We start from the raw sequence: 24,939 nt of genomic DNA, 5'->3' as shown, positions 1-24,939 counted from the left end.
CTGCAATCCTGTGCACAAGGTGTGAGACTTGCAGGATTGCGTTGCGTGTAGTTGAACCCCCATAAAATATTTGAGGGGGCCTGGACGGGTCCCTCCCAAGTTGATGGGCATTGCCATTCAAATAGTGTGCGTGCATGTGATCGATTATGCGGGGCGGGGCTTACCTACCCCCCTCCCAATGTTTTATTCAAGTTGGTACACCTGGAATAAGAGCACACTTACATGTGTGTTGGAGAATAAAATGTGTTTTGTGTCGCCCCTTTCTTGAAGATGAAGAGCATCAGCCAAGCATCTGCAGGCCTCTCTCAGCTCCAGCCTTGTGTTCCTTCGGTCCCCATAGAGGGAGCCTCGAGAACGTCCTCCCCAGGCGCGGAGAATGGAGTGGGGTGTGTGGGGAGGAGCTGGGACACTGGTGCTCGGGGAAAGGAACTTGTTTCCTTTCATCAGAGGTTAGGAAAGTTCGCCCACTTTTGAGGGAGGATCTTGGGTTCGCCTGGAGACGCCGCTGCCCGCCCGTAATTCCAAGCGCGTCTCCTTCCGTCTCACCACCTGCCAAGTCCGACCTCATCGATTTTGCCATTGAACTCCCATCAACAGCCGGGGAAACCCGTCTCGCAAGAGGCCTCAGGGCTGCCCTAGCCACTGACGCGGGCGGTTGAGGCAGAGGACGCGATCCACTCGTGCCCTGGGCGCAACGAAAGGCCTTCACTAGTCGCCCAGTCCTGAACTTGTTCCTCCTCCAGTAGGAAATGAGTCCCACTTGTCATGGTCTGCATTTTAGTAAAACCCCATTAAGATGGGTGTGTGAGCATTTTAAGTCTGTTTTATTTTTAAAACCCTATTGCGATTGTTTTTAAAACTGTTGCTACACAGAGAGAGATATAAAATCAGAGTGTTCCCTTTTATAAAGCGGGCTTCAAAATGAGAGAAGCGAGATAAGGATCATTAAATATAGGGAGCAACCGCTCGTTCGCTCTTCTCTTTGGCTTTAGAAATAGTACATGATTCGCCGCCCTAAAGTGACTCGATACGGTCTTTTCGCCTGCTTTATTCAGAATTCATGAAATGTACAGTTATTACCGGATATGGTTTCATATGCATGGTAGAACTAAGTAACTATGCTCTTTGTCATTCTACTTTGTGGGGAAAATAACAAAATAAAAACGCGAGGACTGGATCTCCGTGCATTGTCGGTAATATTTTGAAAATATTCCTATGTGCATAGAAATACAGGCGCGCGCCCTCCAAGCGGGGAACAACGCACAGCCATGTTAAGGTATATTGTTAAGGGGTTAAGACTTACTAAAACCCCAAATAAGAAATAAAATGAATTCCTTCTGCATGAACATCGTTAGGATCCGAATGCACCGCCGAAGTTCCACAGAAATTAATTAATGAGATTTGCTTCCAAGTGCAAGTGCTTCGCAGTGAGCTACAGACAAATGGAGACAGCGCCTGTTTTTATGCCTGGATATGTGTGAACACACATTCAGACGCAAATTTGTTTTGCTGTCCTGTATTTACTGTAATACAATAGGCATAACAGTGTCTGCACCTAAAACATTGTGGTACACGTGATGGAAAACACACAGAGCAATATTGGTCATATGACTCAAGGTGTCATATGACGTGCTTGCGCCTATACAACCTTCATGGCCTTCTATATGTGAATATGCTTATGTCTTGTATAACTGCCATTTTATATTTCCCCTGTTTTCACATAGTATACACACGTACACGCTCAAGATAGCATAGCATTATCACTGAGATGTAATATAAGTTTTTTGTATTAATGGGCGTTTGAACCTAATTAAAGCATCGTAAATGCACACTTAGCAGTGTACTGCGTTTAGTTGAATACATCCTTGCACTCGTATCTGCTACAGGAGCACAGGTGAATATTTGCGGCCGTAGGCACAGTCACTCCCAGATTGCATGCCAAAAAACATTAAGTATCGTTTTACGTCGATACGACCCATCCTTGGAAATCAGAAGAACCCCCCCCCCCAATGACTCTAACAGAGCTGGATCTGAATGCCTCTTGCTCAGCTGCAGTCATGTCTGGGAGTTCCTTTAAGAATAAAATAAAAACTACACTGTCCTCCCAGGATGCCTCTCTTTCTACAGCTGCAGTTAATAGTGTGGCGATTTCGGAAGGGTTCCTTCAGCAAAGAAACACAGGCTACATTTCTGTGTCGTCTGAACAAAGAGTTGTTACCAAAGCGTACAATTCACAGTATGTCTTGACACACAAAAATGTAACGCATACACCTAGCAAAGACGCAAGCAAAAAGGATCACTGAAAAACCTTGTGTGAAATGTGGACAGCAAGGCCCCCAATTTGTGCGCACGTTTCCCCACCATGCAGTGGTGTTCCTCCATCTATAGGTTGGCCTATTGAACATGGTGCTCTTGATATCTCGGGTTGCTGTAACTGAGCAGCGTTGTGTGCGAGGAGGCCTGATGACAGACCTTTTTGTGCGCAGCGACATGAGAAGCTCTTAAACCTTTTGCTCCTTTTTCTCAAGCAGATCTCAAGCGGGGAGAGCTCCAAACTTTGCGAAAAGCGGCAGCAAAGGTCACGAGGCTTTGGCAGAATGGGACATTCCCAGCAAAGATGCTGCTGCTTCCCCGCCGGCCGGCCCATCCAATGCAAGGATGGAAAAACAGCCCCATTTTCCCAGTTAGCGAGGATGAGCGCGAGAACCTTCTGCGTCCCACCACTAAGAGTCTGCCTGGCAATGAGCAAGCCCAGGATCTAGGGCTGTTGTTTGTGAGGCGGTGGGGAAATTCACTCCTAACGCGTGGCCTTCGAAATAGGCCCTGTTCCCCGCTCTCTTTCTAGAGTACTTCCAGAATTAATTGCCCCACGGTGCGCGCAAAGATCGATAGCTGAGGAAGGTCGAGGGCGCACCAAGCTGCGATCCTAATCGTCCTGATCTGGAAGCGAATTCCGCGGAAATCGTAAGAGGCGAGTCGCCCTGGGGAGACGCTGAAGTGCTGGCGAAATGAGAGCCCATAGGGAGAGGGGTAGGGGGACGAAAGAGGGCGGTGTCAGAAGCCAAAGTTGGCTTATCTGACGGACAGAACTTCCTCTGGTTAGGCGTCACAAGTGTGACTTCTTCTTGGCCCCTTGCTGCCAGTGGAAATCGGGACAAACGCACACACAGTTATCTCTCTTTCTGATGGGCATCCACCCATCCATCAAGCATCCATCCCCAAGAATGATCAGACTGACAAGAGCTGCTCGAAAAGGTACGCAGATTTAGAGGGTCGACCGGAAGACAGCGAGGATCCTAAGCGCCTCTATTCAGACGTTCCCACTTAGTTCCCAGGTTACTCTTTAGGACTGCAGCTTAAAATGGTGATAGTGAAAGGACTGCATTTTTTAACACTTTCACACAAGTTTAGCCCCGCCCCGCCCCAACTCCTGCCTGCACATAGAAAACTAGCATATCGTGGATAAAGACTTAGTTTAGCTCACCAGTCCTCGGGAGCTGTTGCTGTTTTGTTTTTTTGTTTTGTTTTTTACGTGGGGGCAGGGGTCAACAAAACCATCACTCACCCACCCCTCACCTGCAGTTTGAAGCCCAGAATCCGTCCACAGAATTCTCAGTAAATGCCATAAGGTCATTCATATGATGATGGTGCCCAGATTAATACTAGCAGCAAAAATGGTGCTGGAACAGTTTAAATCACGGGTGTCAAACACAAGGCCCGGGGGCCAAATCCGGCCCGCCAGACCTCGTCATGTGGCCCGCCGAGCGCCCCAGCCAGTGGGACCCAGCAGTGGGACCTTGCTGCTGAAGCGCCGCGCCAACAAAGCGCTGACAAACAGCTGGGGCCGGGGAAATGCTTTTTGCCCCTGGGTCCCTTCGCGCTCTTTTCTGGCACTGAATCAAGGCGGCGACCCCCCCCCCCTTCCCTTTCTTTCTTCCTCTCTCTCGTTCTTATTCTTTCTTTCCCTCTCCTTCCTTCCTTCCTTCTTTATCTGTCTTCTCTCCCTCTTTCTTTTTCTTTCCTTCTTTATTCCTTCTTTCCTACTCTTCTTTCTCTCACCTCTTTCCTTCCTCTCTCCCTCCTGCTCCCTCTTTTCTTTCTTTCTTTCTTTCTTTCTTTCTTTCTTTCTTTCTTCCTTCCTTCCTTTCTTCCTTCCGTCCTTCCCAACTTTCTTCCTCTCCCTCATTCTTATTCTTTCTTTCCCTCTACTTCCTTCCTTCTTTCTCCCTTTCCGTCTTCTCTCCCTCTTTCTTTTTCTTTCCGTCTTTATTCTCTTCCTTATTTCCTACTCTTCTTTCTCTCACCTCTTTCCTTCCTTCCTTCCTCTCTCCCTCCCACTCCCTCTTTTCTTTCTTCCTTCCTTCCTTCCTTCCTTCCTCCCCTCCCTCTCCCTCTCCCTCTCCCTCTCCTCAGAAACATAGGATGCTGCTTTATACTTCTGGCCCTTAAACCCTGGAACCAGGAGAGCAGCTCCAGTGAGTCAACCTCAGCCAGTCCCTTTGGTGAAGGGTGGTGGCTCACTGGCAGAACATGTCCTGCATGCAGAAGGACCCCAGCATCTCCAGGTACTAGTAGCTCTGCAAAGGTCCTGCATGAAACCCTAGCGAGCCTCCACCACCCAGTGCAGTTACCAAAAATCATTTTTCAATAAATTGTACAATAATTGTACATTTGAATATCTACTTGCCATTATTCTGACTATGTTTCTGCTTTCAGAGCTAGTTATTACTTACATTATTACAAAAACAGTAATAATTGAATGCAGTGACAATAATTTATGATAATAAAGAGTGGACACATTGTCCTACAGATACAACCGGCCCTTTGAGGGTGACCAAACTGCTGATGCGGCCCCCGATGAATTTGAGTTTGACACCCCTGGTTTAAATCTTAGCCATTCAGATACACTGGGCAGCGGCTGTCCTTAACCACTGCCAATAACCTGTTTCCCCTCCATTGTGCTGGGAACGGTCTGTGTGTTTTGAAAAGAGTGGTGGAGTTTGTGTGCACATAAAGTTCAGGGATGGCTTTGTAGCCCTTTAACCAATTCTTGCTTATTTGTTTTCCAATGGATGTCAGCGGGAGAGGCAAAGAGCCCAGTCCATGGTTAAGACCACAGTTCTGGATGGTCAGGGTAGGAAATGGGGAAGCTGGTGCTCTGGGTGTTTGCTTTTATGCATTATGTTTGCAGAGTGTCCCTCTCTCCAGAAGAAGCACAAGCCAAAGACCATTTTTAGGCAAACTCCACACCCCACTGGTCTGGGTAGGTGCTGTCTCTGAGTAAAGATAGTATATAGGAGTTTGCTTCCTTTTGAGGGAGGCTCTTGGGTTCTCCTGGAGTATATGGGAGTTCTATTTCTGATTTTTGTGGTAATGGTGGGGTGTGAGGGGGTGCCTTTTGGAGGGATGGATAAGATTCATAGAAAATATCTGCTTTTGAACCTATCCAAAAGGTCTGACTCCTAGGCATTTACAAACCAAGCTGCATGTTTTTAAAGAGCTTTTCTGGTAATAATCACATATGGTCTGAAACACAAGAAAGACAATTGCCTCACTGTTTAAATAGACCTCCAACTGTGTGTTTTATCAGGGGTGGGCTTTTCTCACATGCAGCTTTGACCAATTACTTGTTTATTTTATCATATGTTTCATTCATAGAGTAAGTCCAGGGATGTCATTTAGAGAGGCACACACACACCACCTCAAATTTAAGGCCACTTGGCTGTCCTTACAAATCACATATTTCAGGTAAACTGACTCACTAGGCTTCTACTGTGGTTACATTAAATGGGCCTATACCCTATGGCAAAGCCACAAATCCACTGACTTAAACAAAAGGAGTGTGGCTGATATACTGATATTATGAGGCATTTTAAAATTCACCGAAAAATGGTCTTAAAATGTACTGGAATTTTTTTTTTCATTTCAACCAGCAGAAGTATTTAATATATTCAATATTCAATATTGAATATAATTTCAAATAGCCAGTGTTTGATTCTTGCAGTGCAGAGTATGTTTGACGGGATTATCAGAGGGAGCACGACTCAAAGGCCTGCTCTTGGATAAACTAACTGCCAGAAACAATTGTCTTAAGAGCATTGCCATGTTACTTTTATACCTCATGTTAGCACATAGTTCATCAGTTTGAAATGCAGGGTGCTATCCTGTGCTCTTTAAAGGTTGCCACTGAATCTGTTCCTTCTCTCTCTCTCTCTCTCACACACACACACACACACACAGTGTGAATGAAATCTAAAATGACACTCCTAGTTAGATCTAAAGCTCAGAGAAGCATGTTTTTAAATAACAACAACAGAGGGTGAAGGGCACTTTTACAAAGGAAAGGAAATGTCTCAGAATGTGATCTTTCAGCTCCATAGTAACCCCAAACTGCATTTGTCAAGGACCTTGAGAGGAGACACCCACTATAAGAATGACTTCCTCTAGGCCTCTTTCGGCTGCAAAATCACTTCTGATCACCCCTTCCACAAAACACAGTCAAATGGTATTCTTAAGTTCAAGTGTGCTTTCGTTATGAGTGGGATATGGACCAGGCTGTGAATTTTCAACATGTATTCATTTGCAAGGAACTTTAGGTGAGGAAGAGGGAGAGAAAATAAAACAACACAAAGATTTCTCAGGGCACAGAGACCAGTGTCTTGGGTTTTCCTTTCTTTCCCATTTCTCCCACCCCCTTTCCCAGCTCAACAGCCTTTGAAGATGGTTCCCTTTTGTATTCAAGCTTGGACACTTTCTTCCGGTCATTGATGAACGCCTCTCCCCATACAAACTTGCTGCACCCATATGCTCTCACCAGAGTCAATGCTAACCATTTCATATTACCCTCCACTCCATGTCAGCACCTTGCTGGAATTTGCAGCAATTGTATGTGCATCAGTTCTCAAATCTGTCTCTTTTTCCTGTAGAAAACATGGGGTTGATTTGTGTTCAGACTGAGAGTGACTGAGTATGTTTATGCCTGATTATTTCTAAAGCTAAACCTCACTGTGGACTGTTAAATTTTGCTCCCATGTTAGGAGAAACAGCCCGTGTCCTGTATAAGGCCAACAACAGCCTTAGGCATTTCAAATCCTCACTTTGCTGTTATAATAGAATGTTCCTAGACATTAATTAAAAATAACAGTTTATTCAGCAAGGAAAGGGAATGACTACATTCAAGGTTCTGTTTTGAATCAGTTGAGTTCAGCAACATTAGGCCACCACCCACAAAACAGCTAATCAAAAACACATTGGATTTAAGTTGATTGATAAATTAATTTAGGCTGCAAGATTCATTTGCTAATTTTGCTCTGAAATAGGCACAAAGAAGATTGCCATTGTTCAGGGGTGCCAATTTGAATAAAATATTGGGGGGCTCAGGTAAGCCCCGCCCTGCACAATCAATCACAAAATGTGGTGTGCACACCATTTGAATGGCACTGCCTATCAACTTGGGGGGCAGCCCCCTCAAATATTTTATTATGGGGGCCAAAGGGACCTCAGCCCCTAGAAGTTGGCTCCTATGGAACTGTTAGTGGTTTTTAATCACTTCTGAAGGGATTCTGCAGCCTGTTTTCACACATTACAGAGTGACATACCTGTTTTCTACTGAGTGTACAATTAGCAGGAAGGCCCAGCCCAATACCTGTGTGGTATCAGTGTTTTCAAACACCTGTATGAGTTCTTTTCAGTATATGCTTTACTTAGGTTAAAAAAGCCACTTAGGTGTATGTATGTGAAGTAAGAAAGTACTTCTTCATGCAGTGCATAGTTAAAACTGTGGAATTCACAAGATGTGATGCCACCAACTTGGATGGGTTTAAAAGATGGTTAGATAAATTCAAGGAGGAAAATGTTATCAATCAATAGCTACTAGCCCTGATGGGTATGTTCTACCTCCACTGTCAGAGGAAATATACCTCATTCACACAGAAACAAAAACACTCACACACCTCTCAATACCAGTTGCTGGGAATAACATGTTGGGAAAGTGCTTTGTGCTCAGGTCCTGCTTACCACAGACATCTGGCTAGCCACGTGAGAAAAAGCATTAGACCAGAGAGGCCACCGGCCTCAGTGGGCTCTTAAATATAAAGAGGTGCATTTCAAAACACCAAAATCCTTGTTAAAATGTCACCTATCAAATCCCATCAACACCCCTGGACTCCAGCCTCCCACTGCAGCAACCACCTCTATCTGACCTCAATGGCTAGCAATTCACTAGCCATTGCTCAGTTGGCATGCAAATAGAGCCTTCCAGCTCTGCCTATCCACATTCCCAGGGTTGTAAACCTGGAGTCCTCTAGGCCTTTCCTCCCAAAATATCCACTTGGGGAACAAGTCCCTCGTGCCAGTTTTAACAATGTTTCTGGTCTAAAAAGAAGCCCATCCAATCCTCCTTGTGATGGTGGGCAACTCACTGCTGCAGCCCTATGGAACTAGCAGCAGGGGGAGTTCCAGTCTGGCAAACCTTACCCTGGGTCCACATTCCTGGCTTACCCTGGGGCCACATTCCTCACAACAAAGGTTTTGGATGGAGTCCTCTCTCCACCTAGGCAGCTTCCTACCTGCAAGGTCCTGGGATTTTGTGCTTACCTGGTATTGCTTAGACTTGGTCATAGAAGAGTGTGTGAGTGTGTTTGTGAGAGAGGGAAGAAGGGAGAGATGTGTCATCCATTTTTGCCTCACTTGCTGATTTCAATGGGAACAGTGACACTCCAATCCTAAATACATTTACTTGGGGGGAAATCCCATTGATTTCCACTGAACTCCTAGACATCCAGTGCTCTGCACACTTTTATAGGAGTAAAAGGCCTGGCCCCCTCCAAAAATATCCTGGCTATGCTCATGTGCAGCCCGATTCCAGACAAGCTTCCTTGGGAGAAAGTCAATATAGCTTACATCCTAGAGGGGGGACACACACACACAGTTCTGAATGCAAACACCCAAGCGCAATATATACAGTACATGCGTGGCACATTCATCACTACAGTATGAAGGGGTGAAACCTGTATGTCAATGAGTCACCCCAGATTAAAAAAAAGACTAAGAGGGCTCTTTCACAGCATGGCGAAATACAATGTCTTTTCATTCCTATATCAGTTTCGTTTGTGGGGTTGTTACATCCACGCCTTGGGCATTGGAAGTCCTCGAGAAAAGAACGTCCACGTCGTGTGAACAGCACACTTGTGTGCTCGTGCTTAAGCCTCCAATACTTTCCTAGACCCCTTTGTGAACAAACATGTTTAGGATTATGATACGGTAGTGGTGGGGCTGTAAAAGTGGCATAGCACGGCTTCATTCCTCACGCCCTGCCCTGCCCTGCCCCCGCTCAGCTCCCCAATGCGCTTGTCACAGCTAGATGGGATTTGGTGAGGATGCCGAAGTTATTCTAAAGCGCCTGTCGACTTCACTTTTGCTCGCATAGCGTGTACATACTCGACTAAATAGAAAGCAGAGATGTTAGGGGCGTGATCGCGAAGTGGGGGGAGGGCCTCCCTTCCCCTCTACCCTTTCTCTGTTTGCAAAATAATGCTCAGTGTGAGCTGCTATAACAAAATACAGGGCCAGTTTTTATTCACACACACACACAATGCGTTCTCAGAGGGCTATAATTCCGCGCGTCTTTGTATCTACGAGGATCAGGCAACCGCTGATTTAAAGGCAGTGTCCTATTTATTGAACCCAGATCCTCAATCGTGCTGAAATTAGTGGAATTCACAGCTTCAGCCCAAGTGCTTAGGCTTAACTGCGTGAGAGAGCGCTCGCTTTGTCCTCTGACGGGGTGTGTGTGTGTGTGTGTGTGTGTGTTTTGTGTGTGTGTGTGTGTGTGTGTGTGTGTGTGTGTGTGATGTTGTAGTTAGTATATAAACCCTCTGTCTCTTCGGTCATTCTAGCACTGCTGCTAGAGAGGTGAAGCACTTCAAGAACAACTAAACAACAGCAATGATAATGATCACGTTCTGCAACCAATATGCCTGGACACATTAACTTGGAACCAAGCCCTATTGAAAGCAATGGAGTCTTCAGTCTAATGACCGATTTTCATTCATTCATTCATTAAGCAACTTTAAATCCCAGTGATTTCAGCCAGAGAGATGTGCACTACGACCCATCACATCTCTTAGGTCCCATGGATTTAATCCTTTTGGTGCTCCCAACCCAAGTTAAGGGTGTGCCCAGACTGTTGCCTTCCAAGCGCGTGTGGAATGCTCCGATGAAATAACTTTTTTAAAGTGCCCCAGGATATGTGGTTTGGTCGGCACTGATTTAGTAGGCAGAATTTACACTGGTCTTTACACTGCTTATTTTTCCCCTCCTAATCCAGAGCATAGCACATCTCTCCTTCTGCACAGTTCTTTCTCAAACCTCACGAATCCTGCTCGGTTTTACACATAGAGAGATAAAGCTGGAGAGAGATTCACGCAACCCTCCGATTTAAGGGGGAACGTCAGAGGAGATGCATGGAGGGGGTTTGGTTGCTTATCCCCATTGAAAGTATTAGTATTATTACTATCATCATCATCACCATCACTACTACTACTACTACTTACAGGTAGGTAGCCGTGTTGGTCTGAGTCGAAGCAAAATAAAAAAATTCCTTCAGTAGCACCTTAAAGACCAACTAAGTTTATATTTTGGTATGAGCTTTCGTGTGCATGCACACTTCTTCAGATGCACACTACTACTACTATTAGTGTACAGACATTTTGTCTAGACGCAGGAGAATATAAAACACCACAGCTAAATTTCCAAACCTTTGTAGACCACCCTGGAAGAAAGCTTCATTGAACCGTGTGGGCTTTACACACAAAAAAATATGCATTGAGTTACTAAACCAACCGTCGTGCAATCAAGTGAGATAAGAGCACCAGCCATCGCGGCAGTTAACGACGAAAATACGTTTAAAAAAGAATAATAACTTTGACCATGAGCCTCAAGACCAGTGGCTAACACCCTAGAGAAGGGATTAGTGAGGACTGGAGCCACCACTTAAAAAGTCAAGCTTTTTGCCAGCGACCACCTAGCTTCAAGATCGTCCTGGTGTTCAAAGAGGGTATTCAGAAAATGAGTTCTCCCAAGGAATCCTGGCTCCAGAATTCGAAAGTCACAGGTGTCTGAGATCAATTAGTAAATATAGGTCTCAAACCGTTCTATTTTCATGCCAGACCTCCCCTTAATTTGTGGATTGGGATCCCACTCATGAGTCACAGCCATTCGTAACGAAAAGAAGCAACTTTAGCAGATTTTTGAAGAAGTCCCACCACACACGCTCCCTTTCTTTCTCTCCCCTGCAAAACGCGCCCATAAACAATGTAAACGTTTCGAAACGAGGACAGCGAGCCCCACTGAGATAAACGAGGCCAGCGCGGGAGCACTATTCCAATTCATTTCGATGGGAGAACCTCCCTGATGGACTATGGCATTCGGTGTTAATGGCGCCTAATTTGTTACCCGTCTAGATCTTCTTACTTTCTTTTTCTTATATTAACTGAAGCAGGTTGAACAACGGGCCGAGGGGTGGGGGAATCTGGTTGCAGGCGCGTTGTGTTTGTACAGAAAGCAAGACTAATTGGATTATATGCAGATCATCTCTCTGAAGTTAAAGCAGGGTGCACGTGCCTCCTCAAGATTTCCTGAGCAAAATAAGGAAGGAAGGTAGGAGGGAAGAAGACAGGAGATACTCTGCATCAACCCTCATTTTCAGACAACCAACAACCTGGGAAGAAACGTTTTCATATTTCGCCTTTTCCTTCGCATTTTTGCGTTGCAGGGCGCGCGTTTCACTTTTTGGCGCATCTGCTGTTGTATTTCCTTGTAGCCAATTGAGCAGTGGAGCCCGCGGGGTTTATTTTGGAATGGAAAAGGAAACCTGCAAGCCCCACCCACCCCGTGTGTGTGTTTGAGAGACAAGAGAAAGAGAGGGGAAGAGATTCTAAATTCCATGCTAAACAAAACTGAAGCCAGTGTATTAGTAGGCTATTACTTTTACCTTTAATAACATTGTGGTTGCGTAGGTCAAGGGAGTGTGAAACAGCGGAGGGATAGATATTTTCAGCCAGGCTGGTGTTGCCACCAGCTTTACGCTTGGGGAACTTCGGCGCTCAGAACTCAGCACTAACGCGCAAAAATATTTGGAGAAGAAGCTTAGCTGAGGAGGAGCTTTCCTGTAGTCTGTCGCAGCCTATTTGTATTTAGCACCAGGATGCTATGCGCGCCTTTAAATTCCATTTTAAAATCCTTCGCTTGCGAGTAAATATGTTTAGAACCCGGGTGGCAATCTTCTTTCACACGTTCCCCGCATGACTCGCAATCCAGTTACACCTGAACGCGAGGGACGTAGGCCTGTAGGTTATCCCCGCTTGCTGTCGTCACTTTAATCTTAGCTCCTTACTGCAAGTGGTTTGTGCATTGTCAGATTGTCGCTCACCGTTTCCTGACTGCTGGGAGGGGGACACATCAGTGTCATTACTGCAGCCCACACAGACACCCGCGTTTCCAATAATCACCATTGATTATTCTTCAGGAACACTTTCCTCTAAGGCCAACTCCCTGGTTCTACGCAGTTAGTGACACCCTTCCCCCGCCACCCCGAGCAAAACCAAAGTGTACAGTCCTCTGTGCATGGTGCAAGGAATAGTTTGCTTCTGTTAAAGTGCCAGGCACGCAGAGAGCTATAGCAGAAGCAGCAGCAACAGCAGCAACGACCATTCTGTATCTTGCAAGCTACCAGCTATCATCTTCATCACCGTTATCACTATCCTCACCTTATGTACCGTGTACCTCACAGCGGCAAATCCTTTTACTTTTATAAAAAATAACAAGGGTGACAGTTTGCCCTTTGTGGTAGAAACGCCTGTCGTTATCAACACTGTCCCTGGTTAATGTAATGTAATAACAAACACACTAAATGAGTATCTCCCACCATCACCCTCATTCCCAGATTGATTTAAGACGGGTCCTTGCTAAAAAATTTCCCTTCCACTTAAATCTGGACTGCCCACATTTCCTTTGCAGGCGAAATCTCCCCTGATTTCTGCCCATAGGCCCCATATACCTCTTAACACACCCTCTCCTGTTCTCCCATAGCTAAATGGTGGGGCTGGTTCCTGCCATCGCCCTCAAGAACAGCCAGATTCCCCCCCTCTTTCTCTCTCTTTTACCAGAAAAGGAACTATACCCTACAAAACGAGGCGAGTAACGATGTTACCCACCCAGGATGGCCCAAACCGAGAGTGGAAGCGTGGGTCCCACGTGTGTTGCACCCAGGAGTGTGTTTGACAGTGAGATCAGAGCTGAAAGTAAACAATTCTATAGATTATTTCACGGGTCACAGAGGGGAAAAGCGCCTCCCTTAACAGACTGCCTGGATTCAGTGGCACGAGAGGCACCGGGATTGTCCATCAACACGGCGTTGTTCTCAATGAAGGAGAGAGAGAGAGAGAGAGAGAGAGAGAGAGAGAGAGAGAGAGAGAGAGAGAGAGAGTGTTTCGGTGCAGAGAATAAGTGAACTCCCCATAGCCCCCACGCCGTCGATCCAAGGCGGCTCTCAATCGAGCTTCGCCTGGCCTACGTTTTCACGCTCATGGGCTTGCATCACTTCCTCGTCCCCAACCAAGCTCACAGTCCTGCTGGACGTTTTCTATGGCGGGGGCTGTGTCTGAAAGAGGCATTCTGAACCAAGAATCAGACCTACCTATTTTATTTGGAGCATGGGTGGATGGGACAGGCTCTATTAAAGCTGCGTGCGGGTAACGGGGCCTGCATCGAAGGTGTTTCCTGCAGCATAAGTCCCTTTAGGTTCTGTCCTCGCCACACTTACTAAGGAGTAAACCCATCTTCACTCAGTAGCTTTTATTTCCGAATAAACAAGCTTAGGATTCCATTTGGATGTTTAGAATCACAGCCACAGGACAGCAACCCAGGCTTGGAGCCACGCTTCCATGAAATCAAGGAATATGTCTTCCTTTCCAAGTACTACCGTACCGTAGGTCTAGACTTGACACAGAAGAGGAACATTTGAGCCTAAGCTTGATCTTTAAAACCAAGGATGTTTACATTTAGCTCCATTTTACTGCGCGGTAAATGTATTTACTATTGTAATCTGGCACGAACTCGGAGGACATTTCTTCGGAGTAAATAACCACGTCTTGGGCTGAGCAAATATGGAAAATTGTCATGACGCATTTCTCTCTCTTTCCAGGGGAAGGAAAGGTGTCTTTGAAAATTGGCCGAGGATAGACACAATCCATGGCAAAGAGCAGGCTCTGCACATGGGCAGCTTCCCTTTAGTTCCAGTGGGGCTTTGCGCAGAACTTCCCAGTGGATTGAGCCCGTCGTCTGAGATATAATGGAGCCACATTCTTGAGAGGATAGTTGCAAACTAGTGCCAGTGGCTTAAACGGAGCTCGAAGCGTCGACTCAGAAGTAAATAAACTGAAGACTGTAGGGGGGGTATTGTATGTATTGTTTTGAAGCTTCTAGTAGAGAGTGGAGCGGGTGGGGGATAGACTTCATTCAGCGTGGAAAAGGAGTAGCCCTTCCTTCTTAGCAAAGAGTAGGCTATACAAAATGAGTCCTTCTTTTGCTTTCTCCACCCATTGTCCCCATCCGGTTTGCAAACCCTGCCGGGCAGGTCTCTCTACTTATGTTACTCGATTAAGCGTCATGAACATAATAAACACTATAAAAGTATTCTCCGCCTCTTGCAGAATGCCCTACTACCATACGTCTCCATTTTTTCTCCCCCCCCCCGCCCCACTTAAAAAAACAACAACAACAGTTATGCGACGTGCCCCAATCATTATCACCTCGGGGGTCACCTTTCCATGACCTTTGCTCTCTTTCAGCCTACCCTCCCCGCCCTCTTTACGCCGCGTGTTATGTCTAGCGTTTTACCCCCCTTATACAAACAAACAAGCTGATCTCCCCAGAGCAGAGAAGAATTTCCCAGGCACACTCTATTTGGAGGCGGGAGTGGGGGGCACGACTTGGCTTAAAATCCACCTGTCCTGGGCTGATCTTTGAAACCGAAGAGGGCCCGAAGTGTCCAAAATGTGAGCATTGGCCGTTTTTAAGCGCGCTTGCTCAGCGCCATCGCAACCTTAGGGGAGTTGTTTTTTGCCGACTTTTTGCCGTGAGACGACTTTTAAGGGGATGAGACGTGACTGGTGCCCCCAAATCAGAGAGTGCCTGAGTGACGAGCAGCGATTTCAAACAGGGAAAGAGAGCGGTGGAACAACTGCCTGCCTTGTACTACGGCGGGTAGGCAAAGATTCTTGGCAAGCGGCCCCGGAAGCCAAGCCAGCAGCCAGTGCGCAGCAGGCGCGTGTAGTGACATTACGTAGGGGGAGGAGAAGTACCGAGAATATCTCTCCCCCACCAGCTCCAAGGAGAGAGATGGGGTGGGGTTTTTTCGTCCTCCCCCCCCCCCTTTGCCTTTAATCTCCCCAGTGGGGTTGGGATATCTCTATCGCAGGCTTGTCCTACACACACATACACATAGGCCTTCAAGCTCAGAAGACCAGTTGGCCTGCAGTAGCCACCAGCCCTCCTCGTAACCCGCAGAGAATCAACCCCCGCGCAGCTCCATCCCTGTGCAACAATAATTGCTAAGTAATCGATCGCGGCGAACTGCGCGGAGACGCTGCTGCGCCGACAGCCCCCTCCTCTCTCGCCGCCCCACCGACCCAACCAATGCGGAAGGAGATCGGATGGCCGGGAGACGGGCTAGCGAATTGTGCCGGGGGTGAGGAGGAGGACAGGGGGAGGGCTGTCTCTGGTGCTCAGCATGCAAGTCACCTTTGGAATTGCTGACCGAAGGAACGGAGGAGCAGGTGGCGGAGGGGGCGGGCGGATGGCACAGAATATATATATTTTAAAAATTCAGTTCGTCACCTCCCTTCTTTGTGGGCCTTCCCAGACCCCCTAACACCCCACCCTGGCCCGGCCCGGAGCTAAGAGCAATGAAATGCTTTATCGATGAAACGATTATTCAGACGATTTAACTAATAAAAGAGCTCATCGATCGCCTTGAAATCACATTATTTATAGACAGCTTGTCAGGGCACTCTCCAAACGCGCGCTCGCCCCCAGAGTTAAGCTTTGGGGCTTTCCCGCTGGAAGGAGAGAAAGGAGACCCTGAGGAGCTTGGAAGATCCCAGAAAAGGCCGCATGGCAGGCTCGTCCTAATGTTCGAAAAAGGCTTGTCGGAAAATGTCCTGTTTCTGCTGCTGACCCAATTTCTCTCTGGCTCTGAAATCTCTCCTTACAAACACCGCCACCCCTCTCTGCTCCAGAGGCCAAAGAGCTGTGGATTTAGTATGCAGGGGCCGTAGAGCTCGAAAGTGGCCGCAGTCACAGCAGCTCATGCCACAGGGAAAGCAAAAAGTCAGGCAGGCAGGTCGCTTTGCTGTCTCTCTCGCTCGCTCTCTCCTGCCCGACAGCCTGAAGGCTCCCCGGATCTGGTAGTAGCACCCGTGCCACCGCTTCAGATAATCCGGGTCGACTCTGAAGTCTCCAGCAGCCGGAACCGCGCCACCCCAATTAAACCGACATAGCGGAGGTTTCCACTGACTTTAGTAATGGAAAGGGTCTAGCGTTTCCGGTCATGCAGGTTGCAACCTGGGCGTTTCAAGCTGTATTCACAGCAGACTTGGGGAAAAAGAAAAAGAAATCTCGGTCCCAAACGAGAAAGAAATCCTAGCGATGTGGCAGCTGAGATTCCTTCCAAGTTAAAATATGTTTAGGATCCGGTTACTGCCTTTGTCTCCAGGACATTTATGCACATAAACTTATTTGAAGAAGATTCTACGACGCACATTGAGAGAGAAAGAGACAGACAGAAAATGTACATCCACGCACCTAAAAGGCACACACATAGCAGTCACACTGTATCGTTAAATCGTAACTTCTTATTGACACCCAAAATAACATTTTCTTCAAACTCAGAGCTCCGATTTTTGGCAGGACGTGCTTTGCGATAAATAAATGCAGTCCGTCAACAATTTACTCGAGAGTAACCCAAATGGAACTTCCCTGCGACTACTCCTGAGTAATATTATTTAACCGGGCAGCCTTTCTATATAAATCTATAGACACCAGGGGTTTTCTATCTGTATATGTGTCTATAGCTTTTGAAACACATGTTAAACCCTAAGATTTTTTTATTTATTTTAAAAAAGTTTTCTTTTGCATCATTTCAAACGAATAATCTCAGTCCTTACCTGATCTGCCAGTCCTGGGAGTCGTGTAGTTTTTCTCTAATTCCATTCTGATTTTTCAGGACTTGGTGAAATGGACAGAGAGGGGTAAAAAAAAAAAGTTTCCACTTTTTTTCCTTTTTTTTAGGGGCTGCTTGCAGGTTGGAATAATTCAACTCTTCCGCTCCCCGTCGAGCCTTTGCAGCTGATCAGTGAGCTGAAACTAAACGTTTTAGGTGGGAAGAAAGCCTCCGAAGGAACCGTGAAATGATTAAGGAACTAAAGAGCTTCTCGCCATGTGAGATCATGTCCTGTTCTCTAAAAACATCACAAGATGTCCCCAGACGCAGCCAAAACTCAAGAAGCTCTGACATCTGTTGTAGCAGGAATCAAAGTTTGTTTGCAGCCTTAAACTGTTACTGGAGCTGTTTACAGAACAACGTTGTGGAAGGAAGGCGGAGGCAGAAAAGGCGCCCTTGATTTAACTGAAACGTACAGGATTTAGAGAAAGTAAAGTGGCCGGTCAACTTTTCATTAAAAACCCATTCACTACCATTAAATGGGACTATAAATAGAGACTGAAGGATACACACACACACACACACACACAGAGAGAGAGAGAGAGAGAGAGAGAGAGAGAGAGAGAGAGAGAGAGAGAGAGAGAGAGAGCGCTCTTGGCAGCGTATTCGCCTAGAGTTTTTAAAATTGCACATTGCTCTCCAAAATAAAACCGAACCAAATTTAAAAATAAGAGAATGAGAGAAAAGGAGATGGGGGGAAAACCCTTGCCATTGAAGCCAACGCCTGGGTGAGAGGTGGGGAATGGAGAGCAAGAAGAAGAAAGAACACGTAAAAAAAAACCCAAAGTAATTATATATTTCTTATTTTGAAGTCGAAATATCAGTTTCCCTTGTGGGATATAAAGAAGGGTTATTTGCTTTCGTGTTTATAAAACGCAACAAAGTCAATGCATGTTTTAGGTGCTGCCATGTTCCAATGGTCCTTATAGGCGTGTGCAATGAAACAATGTCCTCTTTTTTATTCTTTTTATTATTTGTTTCATATGTCAACACAGCCAACTCATCTTTGGACGTCCCGTCCTCACTAGTCACAGTAGTGCCTCCTAACATAGCTGTACAGAAAGGCACGGAATCTCTGGAAATAACTTCCAGATCGTCCGCGTAAAGGATGTATGGGAAACGTTCAGTTCTTTCATTCGTCGCGTGTTGGGAGTTGGGGGGAGGGATGGAGAGAGGGAGAGAGAGACTGTATTATCCAAACATATTAATAGCCCGTATTCTGACCGTCTGTCCCCGCCTTTTTCCACAGAAGGTGCTCGATTCTTACACAGGCTGTAAGACTCTTACACACACGCCTTCAATTCTAATAAAGAAGGGGTGGCATTTTTTAAAGAGAAAATTAAATATTAGCCACGACACTATGGGGCGGGGTGGGAAGGAATGGGCTTTGCACTTTAATTTCCTTCACTGTAATCGTCGGCCTGATTAATTTTGAAATATTCATGCCTGTCTAAAATAAATCTACTTGTTCCACCAGGCAGCTAAGCCACTCATTCTTTGCTGTCTGCCATTACAGTTGAACTTGGTATCAAAATAGTTTCTTAATCTAGACCATACACACACCCACACCCACACACCTCTCTCCCTTCGAGTGCAGAAGAGATGGATGCTTCAGTGAGTTCAGTTTTAGGAACGCGAAGTAGACCGAGCGAATGAACAATATTGGTGGTGAGAAAGACCCCATATCGATAGAATGGCAAACGGTCCATTTATGCAAAATAATTCTCTTCACCATGCAAAGGGAGGCAAAAAAGCATTCTTCCCCCCACATCTCCTCCTCCTGCTGCTGGGGAGCTAAACTGCTACCTGTCTCCGTTACAGATTGAAAGGTGGGTCTTTTGGTCTTTTAAATTAACCAACAGGCCGCCTTCTTCAATCACCTTAAGGCACCTTAGGCACAGTTCGTCAACAGGGACATGGGAGAAAATAATCTGAGTTTAGATAAAGTATCTTCTGCCAAAACAAAAAAAGAAAACTAAACCTATGAAAAATAAACTCTACATTCCCCAGGATTTAGTCCTTTCCACGCAAACACATAGTAAATTGTTTGGATCATGCTCTCAAAACATTTGCCAATGGAAAATGTCCATGGTGTGTGCTTGTGTACCAGCCTGCTGAGCATGCGCGTATGTTCCACAACACAGCCAAATTTAAGTCCTTACGCTGTCTAATCCTGCCCCATGTTTACTGGAAAGTAACTTCCACTGAGGTCAACTAGATTTACTTCCAAGTCATTGTGCTATATAGCTTGTGACTGTTTAGTGGAATAGCTTACTGGGAAGTAATTCAAACAGGGCTCTTACTCGTATGTCTTGTGTACGTAGGATTAGGTCCATTGATTTAAACAGGCTATATTTAAGCACTTGCTTAATTCTCCCACTGATATTTATGGGGCTGTAATGACTTAAAGGTTGTCTAGATCCTGCCCCCCCCCAAATTTCAAGGCATTTGAGAAACAACAGATCACATTTTTAAAGAAAAAGAACCTGGAAGGTATTGAGGATCGAAGGTTCGAGGATCCCAGTACAGTAAATGATACCAATGGTCGTATTGTTTTCAGTAACCCAAAACTGGAAATTTGCTTATCCGCAATAATGCTTCCTTGCAAGTGAACCGTTCATATAACCAGGATGCAAATCCATGCAAACTCCGGGAAAATAACCCTCATAACAGAAAAATCGTTCGTCTATTTATTTATTTGCAATAAATCTCCATTGCTTGTAGGTCATGTGCCATTGCAAATTATTTATTTATTTCATAAATATGTGAGCCGCCTTTCCCACACAATAGGCCTACTTATGAAAGCTTAGACCTAAAACTGGATTTTTACACAAGCATACAATAACATGCGCAGGTTTGAAAATATTATATTAGATGAAAATAATACAATTGCTTTGTTACAGATGGAGCTAGGTGTAGGTAAGATCGATTAAAACCGATGAGGATGAGAAGAGAGGAAGAGGAAGGAGGAGTATCCTCTGAAAACTAAGAATGATCTGGTTTACTTGAAGTAGAATTCTTTTGCTGCAGTCTATTCTTTTAAAGCAATTTTATTATTTTGAGCCGCCCCGGGCTCCCTTTGAGGAGGAGGAAGGGCCTCTACATTTGTAATAATAAATAAAATAATACATCAATGTGCAAACCTTTAGGCTAAGCCTCTTTGAAAGTAGTAGGACCCAGGACCCAGTAAACATGCACAGGATCCGGATTGATAAACAAGGGGGAAGTGTTTCCCCACCTTCAAAATATTGGCGCCTCTGTTCTAACTAAGCGCCCTTGTTTCCAGGTGAATGTATTGGGACCGTGGTGTTTAATGTTTACATCTCCAACACGCTTCAAGGTCTTCCCCATCGCGCCTCCGAGCACAGCCCCACTTTCCCTCGGATGGACATTTTTGCACGTCACAGGACACAATCCTTTGCTAAACGCTCTTACGCAAACCCCACCGCCAGCGAGACGAAGGAGAGCCACGAGTTCCCAACACGCTACAATGGGCCTTGCGCAGGAGAACTGTCCTGAGAAATGTGTCAGTTGTATCCCAAACGTAATAGATATCAAAATATTTCGAGACGCAGCTATTTGCGTTTTTTAAAAAAGAAAAACGTCCGAATTGACTTTCTGCATATTTTGCCTCTGCTTTCAGCTGCATTACTTCCCCTTTTTTCTAACGTCTCAGTCACCTTATTTGTTTATATATTATATAAATAGCACACACACACACACACACACACACACACGCTTTGGTTACTCTGAAATAAAAACACCCCTTTCGACTTATAAGAGAATGCGGTGTCATATGAAGGACGCTCCTTGCGTAAAGAGGAACTTGTTTCTAAACCCAGTAAAAACATATTCGAATTTTACCATTTTAAAAAAGTGTCTGGCTTCCTTGATCCTAGTTTACAAGGGGGGAAGTTGCTTTGTTTTTCATATCCCTCCAAAAAAAACCCAACCCTATAAAGATTTTGCACTTGTTTACTTAACCCTCACCCCAATTGCAGAGTGTTACAAGGTATTCAGAAAGGAAGAATGAAAACAACCGGGGCGGCGCGGGTGGGGGCAGGGCAGGATTTTCGAAGGCAAACAGTTCCTTTGGCAACATCCATCCTCGTGGCTCCTCACCAGCGGGGCTGGACGTCACGGCGTCTCTGGCATTGCAGCGTCGTGAACGCGCGTATGTGTATATGCACCCGAGTAAAAGAGAAGTTTCATTCCCACCTTGAAACACTCGTATGCAATCAGATCTAACGCCTTTTTCCTAGGGAAGTGAACCTCACCGGGAGCAAAAGCACTTACTTCACAGTAAACATGGCTAGGATCGGGCAGCTGGGTGTATGCTTTATTCAGATCTGTGTGACTAATTCAAAGTAAACCTGTTTTGGATTTGAAAGGGGGAGAGGAGAGATGTTAATATAAAGGCATATGTGACAATTTGGGGATACCAATACAGACACCTATTTGCGTGTGAATGCATAAATCTGCATTCTACTTAAGCAGCAGCATTTAGCTTTAAACTGGTGCAGGCTTCTCTCTAGAAATACAATTTTCGGTGACATAAAATTCCACTGAAACAAAAGGTACTAACTATCGAAGAATCAGGTGTGTGGACAGTTCCAATGAAACTACGCTTTTAACTGGGTTGAGGGTCTGACTGCTCCCTTGCAAATGAAGGCATGTGTTGCATTTCTGTACCTATTTTGACCCGTAGCCATGTAAGATACCAGCACATAGAATGCCTGCACCCACACCTATGCGTAACAGGCATATCAGCTGGCACATGTTCCATAATGTATTAGCCTGTTCGGAAACGTGCTTGCTGATTATCCATAGATGCCCTTATATACTTGCATGGATAGGAGTCAGCCCACTCAGTATCAGTCAGGCTGTGAGTTTGGGTGAGCCTATACACACTCATATACACCTTTCTGCCTAAACCAGGCATGTCCAACAGGTAGATTGTGATCTACCGGTAGATCACTGGACGTCTGTGGTAGATCACCGGTAGATCAGTGGCTCTCCCCAAAGAAGCTATTTTTTTTGGCTCCCCTAAAAAAAACTCAACATCTTTGCCCTGGACCCCTAAAATGACCTGAATCACCAAAAACAGGGCTTTCCTTCCTAAAAAAAAAAGCTCAGTGTCAATGTTGCTTTCCTCCTCCCTAAAGAAGCTCAACAACTTTTACGTGAACCCCCCAAAACAGGGCTTTCCTTCCTTTAAAAGCTCAACAACTTTGACCTGAACCCCCCAAAAGGGGGTAGATCAATGCCAGTTTTTAACTCTATGAGTAGATCGCAGTCTCTTGGAAGTTGGCCACCCCTGGCCTAAACTATTGATTGTCACTCAATGTGTGCGTATTGAATAGCTAGAAGGGCAAAACCTGTAGTTTGCATTTACACCCGTTGGTAGCGCTCAAATAAATTGATAGTACCCAAAATCAATTTCTTCCTAATATTTGTTTTTAAACATAAGTGTGTGTGTGCACGTGTGTGTGTAATGTTGCCTCTTGAGAGTTTGGGTGCCAACAGCACAGGCTCAGGTCAAGAGAATCGCCCCTACCCCCATCAAGAAAGAAACAGTTTCTATCTGGATTTCCACTCACACCCTTTTGAGGATTCCAGATTCAAAGCACACAAGCGGAGTAGCTCTTTTGAACTACTGCCATTGGTTTGGGTCGATTCTTCCTCTCGTTTGGTAGTAACCTGTTAGCTAAGAGGGGTGAGGAGGCTGCAGACCAGTATTTGAGCATTTGAGAATAAGTTCCCTTATATTTGGTGGTACTTTCCCCAAGTAAATACACATAGACTTGCAGCCGGGGGAGAATATAGATTAACTAGGGAGAAAGTCCCATAGAATTCCGTGGAACTTTCTTCCAGATGCATAAGGGAGGTTGGCTAGTGCTCACGCTAAGCAGAGCTCAGCATAAGACTGGTATTAATTGATAAACTGAATCCGGACTAGTACCGGTAGATGAATCAAGGAACTGAGAACCTATATCTTTTCTGCACAAAGAACCTAAACCTTTTCTGGAGTGACTTTAACTTGGGTGTGGGCTCATTTATGGGTTTGGATTTCTCACAGTTGTCCAGGACAAGAGGTGACGATTGCCCCAAGATTACCTAGGAGTCCTTTGTGACCAGTGGGCGTTTGAGTTGGGGCCTGTCTTGAACAGGTTCTCTCTCTGTGCAAACCAGTTCCCAAGACTATAAAGGAGTCGCATGTCCTAAGGCTGCTGTAGTGGAGGAGAACGTTAAACATACTAGAGCGTCTTGACAGGATTGTATTTAGCCATAGGAATAACAATAGAAACAAGCCATTACCGACACACAGCAGAACACCCTCTACACGGCTCTTGTCTGCACACTTACTTACCAAGGAAGGGTCAAGCCCCATTGAACTCAGTGGGGCTTACTTACTTTGTTAGTAAACCTGCACAGGATCGCCCTGACCCATTGCACATTGCATAGCTGCATTGCAGCTGAGCTGGTGTGTGCAATCCCAGGCCAAGGCAAGCTCGGAGCTAGAAAACAACAACACTATCACCAAGAAGTTTTTAAGCCACCTTTGCTCGCCTCCCAGTTATGTGCATCACACAAACACAAAATGGGGTCCATTCCACCCATGCACAGCGCATAAATGTCAGCGATTCTCAGCCTAAGGCCTAGTTCCCCTTTCCTTTCATTTTTTCAGTGGCTTTTCAGAACACACACATACAAAACAATCCTCTCCCGGGTTTAGTAGTGGAACTAACACTTTGGAGGAAAAGGCTTCTGAATGGCCTTTGGCGGCACATACTTTGTTAAGTGCTTTCCCGAGGAATCCCCTCCCCTTTTCCAAAGCTAATACCTTCACTGAGTTAAACAAAAACAAAAAACCCCAAACCACCAGTTGCCACCAAGAAAAAATCCTGCGCATTGTTGTAGCAAAGAAGACAGTTGCACTGTGGGGGGGGGGGGCGAGGGGTTTGTTGAGACTCTCTGACCCTTTCAACCCCTCCAAGCGGCGTCATAACAATCACAATGTCTTGGCACCTTAGTCTCCGGCCTCTTTTTCCGCGCAGTTTGAACAGCACCGCCACATCCGCACAGGTGGCGCGGCGCAGGGGGCACACGCGCAATCATTGGCAATCGTTGCCATTTACCAAACATCAGGGCTTTTTTTTGCCGCTCAGCGGACACACGCTGCAAACAGGTAAGGCGGGCCAGCTAACCCAGAAAATATAAAAGAGAGAGGGGTTGGGTTGTTGTTCTTGTTGTTTTAAATCTCCGGAGATTAGCAACAAAAGGAAATCAAACAGAGAATAAGAAGAAAGGCAGACGGGGTGGACGGTGGGTGGGTGCAAACTCTGAAATAGCTGCCCGGGTAGAAACATTTGACATTACGGTAAGGAGGAGGAGGAGGGGAGTGTCAGCTCACAAAAATCACCTTTCACTGACAGTTACATTTTTTAAAAGGGGAGGAAGGGCAGACACTTAAGGAAAAACAACAGCCCACCTGCAGATTTTTTTTCAAAAGAGTTTAAGTCCCGCTGAGCTGCCTTTTGAAGAAAAATGTATTGCTATTAATTAATCGTAGTAGTACATAGGAAACTGCTCATATATTGAGTGAAGCCGTTGGGTCATCTGAGATAGCTCACTCGGTAGAGTAGGAGACTCTTAGT

General features: G+C 45.7%; 1 protein-coding gene across 1 annotated transcript in view; it reads right to left on the bottom strand.

The window, feature by feature from the left end:
• PAX5 (paired box 5) overlaps positions 1 to 17,349 on the bottom strand; it is a 127,952-nt gene extending 110,603 nt beyond the window's left edge. Inside the window, exon 1 of the mRNA XM_060268757.1 lies at positions 17,226 to 17,349. Coding sequence (XP_060124740.1) covers positions 17,226 to 17,271 — 46 coding nt within the window. The 5' untranslated portion in view covers positions 17,272 to 17,349. The remainder of the gene's footprint in view (positions 1 to 17,225) is intronic.
• Positions 17,350 to 24,939: the final 7,590 nt, after the last annotated feature.

Source organism: Zootoca vivipara, chromosome 16 (genome assembly GCF_963506605.1).
Source record: "Zootoca vivipara chromosome 16, rZooViv1.1, whole genome shotgun sequence".
Lineage (NCBI taxonomy): Eukaryota > Metazoa > Chordata > Lepidosauria > Squamata > Lacertidae > Zootoca > Zootoca vivipara.
Note: the sequence above shows the minus strand (reverse complement) of the source record. Positions and strands in the feature narration are given on the sequence as shown.